We start from the raw sequence: 11,687 nt of genomic DNA on the forward strand, positions 1-11,687 counted from the left end.
TATTCTTTTTTTATAGATATTATCTGATGGTGACAACTCAGTACGTATCTGGGCACTGGCCGAAGGGGACAGTGGCGATGAGAAGCGTTCAGTGTCCCACGCGGAGCGAGTAACCTGCTTCGCTCTGACAGCCGACTCAAAACACGTCGTAACTGGCTCCATGGACATGTCGCTTAAAGTTTGGCAGCTCGATGGCGGGAAACTGTCACAAGTAAGACACTAATTAACTATGTAATAGATAATGTATCAATTAATTAACAATCGAACAAGATCAAATATTTAAAAAGGGAACGATATGGTCCGAAAAATTAATAAACTTCTTAAATTAATATTGAAAATTTAATTCAAAACGTTTTATAAATATTTGTACAAAATTATACATAGTTTCAAAAAAAGTCGTGACCGTCATTTAATATACCAAATGTTGAATATTGATCCTTAATGTACTTCAACATTTCACTTAAATAAAGTACTTAATCTTACTAATAACTTCACGTTCGAAAAATTTATGTTATCCGCGTGGATAAAAATAATCTTGTATTCTTAGGGCAAATTATAATATTATAAAAACATACTATTTTTAAATTCATGTCGTTTTTGAATTTGAAAAAATATAAAGCTAAAGCGTACAGTAGATATACGTTTTAACTTAGCTTTGCCCTGGTTTTTACGGTAGGGCTTTGTGCAAGCTTGTCTGAGTAGATACCTCCAAACAGCGATACTTAGTCTTATTGTATTTCAGTTGGAAGGGTGAGTAATCCAATGAAACTACAGGCACAAGGGACATAAAATCTTATTTCCGAAGGTTGGCGGCGCATTGACCATGTAAGGAATGGTTAATATTTCTTACAGCTCAAATCTCTATGAGAGGTGGCAGTGGAGACCCGTCTGCCCCTATTATAAATAAAATTAATATAATTTTCAGCTCGTATTTTAATTTCAATTGATTTTCACAAAATATTTAATCGGGTGTAGCCAAATTACAAAATTACTTAAAACTTATATAAACTATTAACACATTTATTTTATTCAGCGAATTTTGCAAAAATCATCGATATTATATTATAATCAGACAATTAAGTAGGAAATATGTCATCGAACTATAAATGTCTATAAATGTATGTAATTAATTCATTGAGCTATTATCTGATAATAAAATATTCAAATAGCGGCGGCACGTACCCGCTTCACTTAGCTTAAATATGACAATGAAAATGTGTTATATATTTTTTAAGTGACAAAAGCAACGTGATTTATTTTTACCAAATAGAATCCTATCAACATATATAAATAGAGCCCTATCAACGATTTAATTGACCACTATACCATATTTGGTTAAAATCCATAAATTCGTTTAAGCATGATTGTTTACAAAAAAACTTTCTCATCCATAAAATAAGTAACATGTTTTAATATGATTTGTAAATAACGAATGAATAATATGAGCAGCTTTTCCTAAATTATTTAGGTATTTGAAAAAAATGATTAAAATATACCTATTTTAATTATAATGCTTTTAACGAAGTAAATATCAAATTAAAAAAATATTTGAAAATATCTTATTTAGAAACATTTTTTTTATAGATTTTTAATCTCGATCTCGAAATCTATACTTCTAAACTAATATTATAATAATGGAATTCAGTACGAAGCAAGCTTAAACCCCAAGGACGGACATATGCTTCTTTTTAAGATCCCTTCAAGGTGGTAAAATTGAGAATGGGTTTATTGCAAAGTCTTAAATGTTTTTTCCTCACAAACTAAATTCTATGCGAACAAAGTCACAGGCTAAATTAATATAATGTTCTAAATCAACGATTTTCTTATTAGGTCCTCGTCGGTCACTCGGACATAGTGACGTGTGTCGCCGTCTCAATTACGAACAAAACTCAAGTCGTGTCTGGTTCATGGGATTACAATCTGATCGTCTGGGATATTAATACTGGATCAGACGTCCACCTCCTCTCTGGTCATTTGGGGAAAGTGACGTGTGTCAAGGTCACTGGAGATGGATCAATTGCCGTTTCGGGTGAGTTTTTCAATGTTTGTTTTTCGTATCTATATTTTATTAGTTTATTAGTTTTAGTATATGAGATAACTAACAAACGAAATATACTTCAACGTAATGGTCTAATATAAATAGAAAAGTATAATACAGTTTTAAAATAATTCTCAACTCGAAACACTCTTGGATGATCTGGTCGAGTATGTTCTTTGAAGCACTTCTCTCTATCTTCATTTTAAATAAAATAATATTTGATGAGGCTTTGCGCAAGTCTGAGTAGATGCCACCCAGTTATCAGATATTCCGCCGCAAAGCAGCAATTAGTCTTGTTGTGTTTCGTGTTCAGAGACGAGGGACGTAATATCTCAGTGCTCAAAGCTGTTAGCGCATTATCGATGTAAGGATTGATTAAAATTTCTTACGGCACCAATGTCTATAGGAAAAGGTGATCACGGGTGGCTCCTTTGCCAGTCCGTCAAGTATCCAAAAAAAACTTCTTACGTTGCGTAATAACAGTCTTACAAAATTCTTAAATTAATTTATGTAAATCCTAATGTTGAAAAGTAAGCCCAAATTCGAAGGCGACCCAAGTGAATAATAAAAATAAGTGAATGAGAGCATTTATTATTTACAGACGAGCACTTAAAACTTTTGCAACGTATTTTATCAATTTTGTATATTTCATTTGGAACGACTCTGCGCATCTCGTACAACAGTTGGACCAATTTCTATAAGTCTGACAACTATTATAAATAGCACCAAACAGCAATACATAATATTAATATAGGGACATAACATCTAAATTAATTCATTCAAAGCATGGAGGCGTATTGTTTATGTAAGAAATGGTTAGAATTTCATGCGACGTCATTGTGTATAGGCAAAAAAATAACATTTTATCATCATTATCATGGACACATTGTGCATTGTTCATGTTTATGTTTAATGGAAAATAGCTGAAACGCCATGCAATGATCTAAAGTTGTTCAAAGGTAAAGCATTCTACTTTAGTAAAGCGACATTTAATCACTGGTCAGACTAGCAACGAACATAAATCTGAAATGTGTTTTTGCTGTTTGTTGTATCAATAGTTTGTGGAATCGTTTAATAAGGTTGGTTACACACAATAAATATTATAGTAACATTTTCAAACTATTCAAAAATAATTAATTTCAACTCAATCCAACACAGAACTTATTTTAAATTAGTATATAAATGACAATGACATTACATTGATTCAAATACAGACAGTCCAATCATTCTGAGAATATGCTCAGGATATTATCTAGACTAATAATATAAATGTGAAAATCTCTTTTAGTCTGTCTTTTGTTTTTACACGGCCAAACTGTTGAATCAAATTTGATGAAATTTGCATGAAGCAAGCTGAATCCCAAGCAAGGACATAGGCTAATTTCTTATTTCTAACACCTGACCAATAATTAAAAAGCGAACAACAACTAGTTTATTAATAAAATAATTTTATAAGCTTGATATTCATACACTGGTATTCGTACTCGTCAAAGTTACCCGGATTAATTAACAACTACCGTTAAATTTGAATAATTCATTATTATTTTAATAAGTTGTGATATATTATTTAATTAATGTTTTATTCCATTAGGTGCGGAAGACAAGACCCTTATTATTTGGGAGACAAAAAGAGGTCTCGCTCTCACCTCACTCTCCCTTCACGTCCCTCTATTGGGCTTCCAGATAACAAGTGATTGTTCTCGTATCGTCGTACACCTGTTAGACAGAGGTAATGTGTGTTTGAAATTGTTATTTTTTTATTTTTATTATTTAGGTAGGTAGACGAGCAAATCGGCCACCTGACGGTAAGTGGTCACCACCGCGCTTTATTTTCAACCCAAACTTATCTAATATTTAAAGCTGAAGAGTTTTTCTAATTTATCTAATATTTAAGTTGAATTTTTTTAAGCGCTAAACATAGGATCTCCCTCTCATTTAAATGTTTTGAAATAGGAAGATAAATAAGAAAATCTTAATCAATTCAAAAGGTTCAACAGAAAGATATTCTGTTATTAATGTTCCATTTGATATCGACCCAACTGTCAAACGTAACCTATGTACTAATTAGAAATCGCGTCAACGAAATACACATACAATTCGTTGGTCAAATATTAGTATGTTAATGTACTGACTGTTGAATCTTTTGATTAGTTAATTAGATAATGTGAATGCACATATATCGAAATAGAATAATTTAAAAATCACTAAAGCATCGCTGGTCTTTATTTCATAGGCTTTATCTATAGCAAGACAAGCAAGAAAAAGACCAACAACAGTTTAAATAAAATGCAAATTCTATGCACTTTCATTATTATTCAGAGGCACGATGTTCTACTTTTTTCTGCGGCAACAAAAATTTAACCATTTACTTATTTTAATCTATTCTTTTACACTATGTCAAGTGATGTAATATTTTCTTTATTTAACAACATATATTAAATTTTTATTAAAAATTTAAAACTATAAAAGTTGAATTTCGAACACTTAAAAGTTCTAAACTCTAGAAAGTCGATTTGTCGACGTTTAAAACATCGAGATCTTACACAAAGATCATGAGTCTTCATTAGAACGTATCCTAACTTTTAGTTTAGTTTACACTTAGCATCCTATCGTTGTACAATGCCTTTTAAATATTATCTGCTTAAAATATAATGATATTTATTTAGATATTCATCAACTTTTTAAAGTAACAAAAGAATTTAAAATAATACGTAATTTCAATAACATGAAATAAAATAAATTTGGAAAAAATAAAGAAAAGAATAATTCATATGTTCTATAATACTACGTATCTATTCTATGTGTATGTCTATATCAATTACGTCTATGCTACAGGTTGCTTGCCAATCATCTGCCTCCATAATACGCCCGCTACTTACGTTAAAATACCTACCTACGCCGCGCCCACCAAAGACGTTGATGGTAAGTGTTTTCTGTATAGTGCCCTAGAAAATTGACATATTCATGAATTAATTATATAACACGATATATTATGATTGACGATAGTCAGTAACGATTAAGAAAATTATTCATTCAGACATGACGACAACTTGTTTTGATAGTCGTTTTAAGCGTTGTTCTAAAGATTCCAAAAACAAATTTCAAAAATCCAAATCAAACACAATTTTCAAAACTATTTTTAAATTTAGAACTGCGACCATTAGCACCGAAACGTCCGATGAGAAGACTTCTCAAGAAGGAAGTATCATTAGACACATACACGTGGCAGAAGAAATACGGGCACCTGACATCGGCCGCCATGATGGCGCAAGTGGACGAACGTTTGAAGCGACGGTGAGAAAGACAAAAACTTCTCCATTAAGGATTAAATTTTAATTATAATTCCAATGAGAGTTAAAATTATTCTAGCCTGAGATCTACCATTATGATCCACGGCTTGATTAAAAAGATAATTAACCGAATTAAAAATAACAGAATCAAGTTTAGTTCTTTCTTAGATCACTTATCATTCTTCGTACATCATTCTTACCTCTTACTTCATTATTCTCACGAGTCATAGATGAGTATCTTAGGCTCAAACTAATGAAAGATGTATAGTAATAAGTATCTTAATATTTTCTAGATTTTCTGTATCCGCATCTATGGAAGAGATATCGAAAATTCAAGAGGCGAAAAATAAAGATTTAGGTTCACAGGTGAGTGGAAATTAAAGAGTGAACTTGGTTACGTAGCAACTTATTGCTGCAATAGCAAAGCTATGATCAGTATGAAAACAATTGTGATTTTTAAAAAATACATTTATTTCAACAAATCATTGCCAACAATCAGATCCATTTTACGTAACCAGATCTTCGATGAATTAATTACGATAGTCATTACTATAGAGTTGTGTAGTATGTAGAGTTGAACTTCGAATTATAAGACTTATTATGTCATAGGTGAGCCTCGGCCCTGAACAGGCAGCGATCGCCCAATCACAGCATTTCGATCAGCTCGAAGCTCTCTGGAATAAAATATCCCCTCCGAGGCGACGGTCGAATAAGGTAATCAATTTTCATATCCCTTTGAAACTTAAAATAATCTTCACTTTGTTTTCATTCCATCGTCAAAACTTTTGAGGGTAGAATTTCTAAGTAGTTTTAAAAGGAGAAGCGATGAAATTTGGCCGAAGTTTAAATTAAATCTTATCTTCGGATGGAATTGTGCGAGACCACTTTAAAACAAAAAAAAAAAAACATCTAGAAAAAATCTTATAAATCTACGAGTAAAATACCACAATCCTATGTTATTTATTAAAAATAAAATCTCAATATACAAAATTCAAAAATATATCATTTTTTTAGTCACTATCAAAACAAAGTTCGCTGATTGAGAGGCTCGATTCCTCTGATGAAGATCACACTCCGGTGGAAGAACAAGGTGAGTTCAGTGACCCTGACTTACTCTGATATTAAATCTCTAAATAGAAAATGAAATACCTTAATTCAAGAAATATCACAGAAACTAATTTAATTATAATTAATAATCTATATATTAGATTAAAAGTATGTGATGGAAAATATAAATAAAAAAGTTTACTTTGTTTATTTTAATACATTTTACATCATTAATAAATTTTTAACATTAACATTCATTCATTCTTGGTAGGAAAGTTGTTGACTAATTACATTTTTTTTTTTATTTCCAGAGCATATGGTGGAGTAATCTAGGCTTTATCGAATTAGCGTAATTCGTCATTAGTATCATTAGATTTTATCTTAGATTAACTTTTTAATGAGCTGGTCTCAATTTGTTTTGCTCTATTTAATTATCTGTTACTAATTAAATAATATTATTATTTAAGTTACACATTATACATAATATAAATAATAACCAATCTTATTATTTTTTTTTTGATTATTCAATTAATTCAATTAAAGTTTTATATAACTTAGTTTTATTAAACCTAAATTACAGAACTTTCAACCTATAAGTTACACTGATTGTCCCTTGCGGGTTAATTTGTGGGCAGAGACGTAACACAAAATTTCCGTATTGTATAATTCAATCCAATAGTAAATTTTGACCTTGCAACCTTAGATAAAAATAAAAATAATAATACAAACGATTTTTACTCAATTTTATTATTTAAATTAACAATATATTTCTTATTCAATTTGTCAAAATAAATAGTAATTAATTTTATCTAAAGTGTGTGACCCGTTAGGCGCTTTAAAAAAAAGAATAATGTAAGATTTGCTTGGAAACCTTAATTCGTAGTACTACATAATTTTCGAATGTCGATTGAAAATAAACACATTTTATTCAATTATTAATCATACAAATAGAAATAAGAAACATTTATTATTTCTTGTTATTTTTTATTGTTATTATTTGTTTAAAAAATAAGATATATATTTTTTTTCATAATATTTTTTATGTTCTTCTTAAACATCTGAAACTGATACTAATTTCTATATAGAAGGTAGTAAATTTTCATGCTACTATTTTAACGTAGAATTGGATTAGAATAATAAAATTAAACACAATTTAAAAGTTATGATGGCACCATTTTACATCTTCGTTTTAAAATTTCACTTAAATTATAATTGGTAATCAAAGAATTTAAGATAAATTTATTTACCTATTCAATATGATTTCGTGAAGATTTTGACTGTCTTAATTAACATTTCATTATAATTTGCTTAATAAAATAAAACTGGCAATTATCTTTTTTTATAAATTTAAATAATTTAAAAAAGTTTATAATTATTTCTAACATTAAACCTAATTACCTTAAATGGAATAAATAGTTTTTGAATATAATATAAGCTTAAAGAATAGTCTCCCCGATCGCTGTACCTTCAGAACAAATAGTCATTTATAAATGTTATCCACTGTCAACATAACTTTAATAAAAATAATATTTATAACTTTACCAGAATATTGTAACCCAAGTACTAAAATTATATAAGTAAAAATTCGTGCTCACATTCCATTTTTAAATTACTCTCTGTTCTGAGGTTGTATCGAACTAGTTTTCCAAACTGTGATCCCTTATAAAGACTTCTATATAAGTACATTAAAGTTACCCCTACGAATAACTTAGCGTATGTTACATTTTAATCTAGTTAACACTTAGTCTATAGACTTACATGTAGTACAATTTCATTAAACAAATTAAAATCATGATAATTACATTGTATTTTACGTTTAACAAGTTAGGGTGTATTTCATTGAAATTAATTTATATTCCTTTATAAATATGAAATGAAAAAAAAAAAAATTTTTTTTTCGAAATACGAATTCTTTTATTACGCGTGATAAAATAAAAAGTTAAAAATTTTACAAAATTCGTAGAAATCGTTATCATTACTTAATTATTAGATGTTATACAGATTAGGAAATGCAATAATATTTCATAAGTAGATGCACTTACTTGTAGTTGTTTAAGCTTTATGACTATTGAAGTTTCTTTAAAGTCTTACGACTGTCACAAATGTCTTAAACGCTTTATCTTAATATTTTATTCGGTATTTGCAGTAAGAGACAATTTTCTAAACCTAACTTATTTTTTCTAACAATATTCATTTATTTTTTGGAGAGCAACATTAAACAAAAAAACATTTCATTAATTATAAATTTGACATAATAAAAAAATAAAAATACATTTTAATAATCTGTGGCGGTAATGGTTATGTCAAATTGTCTCTTGCTTATGGACACGTTTATACGTACGCAATAATGTATGGTAATTATAGACACTGTCACCTTGTTAACTATTTGTATAGAGTTTTATATATTCGTCGTTTCCTATTCCTCACACGAGTGAGTTTTATTTTGGACCTGTCGTGATGTTATATCTGAAATATATTCTCTGTGTTTCTTACAAAGTGTGTTTTTATTTCACTGAATTTTCATGTGCTTAATTTGTGTTTATAATTCATCTCGTGCTCGGCGGTGAAGGAAAACATCGTGAGGAAACCTACATGTGTCTAATTTCAACGAAATTCAGCCACATGTGTATTCCGCCAACCCGCATTGGAGCAGCGTGGTGGAATATGCTCCAAACCTTCTCCTCAAAGGGAGAGCAGGCCTTTAGCCCAGCAGTGGGAAATTTACAGGCTGCTAATGCTAAAAAAATAAATAAATATCGTACAAAGTCAGAAACTGTAATGGAATTTCTGAAACGTAATCATAAAATTGGAAAACACCAGTTGAATGACCATTTATTGACATTGTGCTTTCATGTGAATAGTTAAACAAAATATCTAAACCATTTCACTGTATTGCTAAGTCCCGTTCATATATTATGATCGAAATAATCTTTGACAGTTACAAATCCCAGCTGGTTAATTTGAAATAGCTGCAGAGATTGATGTTATTTATTTAGTAAGCAAACGATTTTACTATATATTTGATTTGATTTTCGACCACTAAGCGAACAGTATTTCAATGGATTCATTAATTTACAGAATTTTTTTTCTTTTCCTATTAAAAGTTTTCGAGTTTAAATAATTTTTGTTTTTTACATTTAAATTAACATTCGACATTCTTATCCACGCGTCTTAAAGAATAAATATTTTGTTGTTCATTTGTTTTTAAAATATTAGTTACTTATTATTGAGAGTCGTGACTTCCCAGTGGTGGATTTAGCTCCAAACCTTCCTCTCAAAAGAGAGAGGGGGCATTAGCCTAACTGTGGGACAAGTACAGGCTTACTTTCATTCTATTTATTATTAATCCTCGATCATGTCTGGAGCAAAATAAGTCTTTATTACTTTAATTATGCGCACTTATCCCTTCTATTATGTTTACAAACAGAAAGCTAATTATAACAATCACTAAGTATCAAAACATTTTTATAATTAATGTTTGTGGAGGAATATTATCTATTGATAATACTTATCACACATGTTAACAACAAAATTATAACTCATTGTACACTCAAGACTCAACCAGGAGCGTCCTACGTTTGTCAAAACAGAAGTGGTAAAGTGCGATAAAACAATAAAATTACAAATAAATATCATGGTGGTGCTTATAATATTTGTGTTTTGGAAGACTGATATGTTAATAAGAAATGTATACTTTATACATTGAAACGAGGACTATGAACTGACTTAACTAAGTATCATTCGAAACATATTTGAAATAAGAAACAAGAATGGAAGAAATTCAATGTTGGACTGTACTATACGCACCAAAGAGTAATTCCACCTTCCTACAAGTCTTTACGTTCACACTCAGCACCCTCGGAATGATACTATCTATCACAGCTCTAATGCTACTCATCTTGACAGCCGCGCTATTCGCAGAATGGAGACGTAATTACAAAAACCAGCTCCTCATACAATTCATGGTCGCGAGATTCTTCTACACCTTCGTAAGATACTTGTACGATGTAATCAATTTATTTCAAATCACTGAAAATTACTTTCATCCCATTTACTTAGATAAGATCCCGATGGCTTACAGTGAAATGGCGCTTGTGACCTGGATGTGTATATTCAGCAAACAGATGCACGATAGCCTCGCGAGAGTGTTCAATATTGGATATACGAGTTTATGGAGAGTGTCTTTATCGGCGTGGCTTATACCGGCAATTATATCGATCCTTTTAACCGCTTCATATACGATACAAAACAACAAAAACGTACAATACTTTATATTGTATTTATTGCTTATAAAGTGGCCTGCGTTATGCGCAAATGGGATATTATTAGTTTCAGTCTTAAAATCGATTATAAATACGAATAAGAGTAAGACAGAAAGTAATCCTCGAATCGTTTTCGTGATGATAACGCTTATATTTACGTTTTGTTTTCAACAAGCTGTAGCTGATTTTTATAAATTAATGTACGCTATATTTAGTTTCGATTACGACGGCGTGTATGTGCCCATTTTTTTCATATTTACTAATATTGTTATTATATATCATTGTGCGTTTTCAATATTGTTTTGGTTATTTGCAAATAAGAGAACGAGAATATTATGGGGTTTTAAAAATGAACAAAAAAATAATATCCACAAACGCCAAAGATGTATAACTTGTAGTACAATATCGTAAACTTATTTGCCGCCTATTCAACACAATAGAAATCTAACTACATTATACGATATTGAATGATTGAAATAAATATTATTATTTATGTAATCAAAATAATAAAATATTTATTTCTTAATTATGTGTTTTAATTAATATTTACTGACCAAATATTTATTATATATAAGTTACAAAGCCTTTATTTTCAGTAGGCGAACACATGAAATCCTTCTGGCAATTACCGTAACGTTAATTCTTTTTTTAATATATGTAAATTGTTTAATGAAGTTTTCAAAAACTATTTGGGTGACAAACATTATTCTGCAAACATATCCTAACTTATATTAAAAATGCAAAAATAGATTTGTTTATTTGTCGTTTCATAAAAATAAATTCGCTAATGTTTTTTGCAAATGTCGCTGAATGTTGAAGTTTATACATTTTGCAATCTTTATTTATTTCGCTGGAAAAACGCCTTTCCGCTTTTCCTCCATATGATGTGTGGGGCTCACCGGCACTGAAGGCACGGAACTACCCACTAAAAAACCCACGGTTCACACTCCTTTTTTTCGAGGAACGTCACGGAATCTCTTGCGCATACTACCGTGACGTCTCGACGGTAGGCCCATCTCTGCGGGCCTCCAACTTCTAGGGGGTTCTCAG

General features: G+C 30.2%; 1 protein-coding gene across 1 annotated transcript in view; it reads left to right on the forward strand.

The window, feature by feature from the left end:
* The window catches only part of LOC113396414 (protein qui-1), a 107,484-nt gene extending 100,382 nt beyond the window's left edge, over window positions 1-7,102 (forward strand). Inside the window, exons 23-31 of the mRNA XM_026634331.2 lie at window positions 17-211; window positions 1,831-2,029; window positions 3,630-3,767; window positions 4,874-4,960; window positions 5,188-5,332; window positions 5,622-5,694; window positions 5,938-6,042; window positions 6,343-6,418; window positions 6,687-7,102. Of these exons, the coding sequence (XP_026490116.1) occupies window positions 17-211; window positions 1,831-2,029; window positions 3,630-3,767; window positions 4,874-4,960; window positions 5,188-5,332; window positions 5,622-5,694; window positions 5,938-6,042; window positions 6,343-6,418; window positions 6,687-6,703 (1,035 nt within the window). The 3' untranslated portion in view covers window positions 6,704-7,102. The remainder of the gene's footprint in view (window positions 1-16; window positions 212-1,830; window positions 2,030-3,629; window positions 3,768-4,873; window positions 4,961-5,187; window positions 5,333-5,621; window positions 5,695-5,937; window positions 6,043-6,342; window positions 6,419-6,686) is intronic.
* Window positions 7,103-11,687: the final 4,585 nt, after the last annotated feature.

The sequence above is a fragment of the Vanessa tameamea genome, chromosome 6 (assembly GCF_037043105.1).
Source record: "Vanessa tameamea isolate UH-Manoa-2023 chromosome 6, ilVanTame1 primary haplotype, whole genome shotgun sequence".
In the NCBI taxonomy this organism is placed as follows: Eukaryota; Metazoa; Arthropoda; class Insecta; order Lepidoptera; family Nymphalidae; genus Vanessa; species Vanessa tameamea.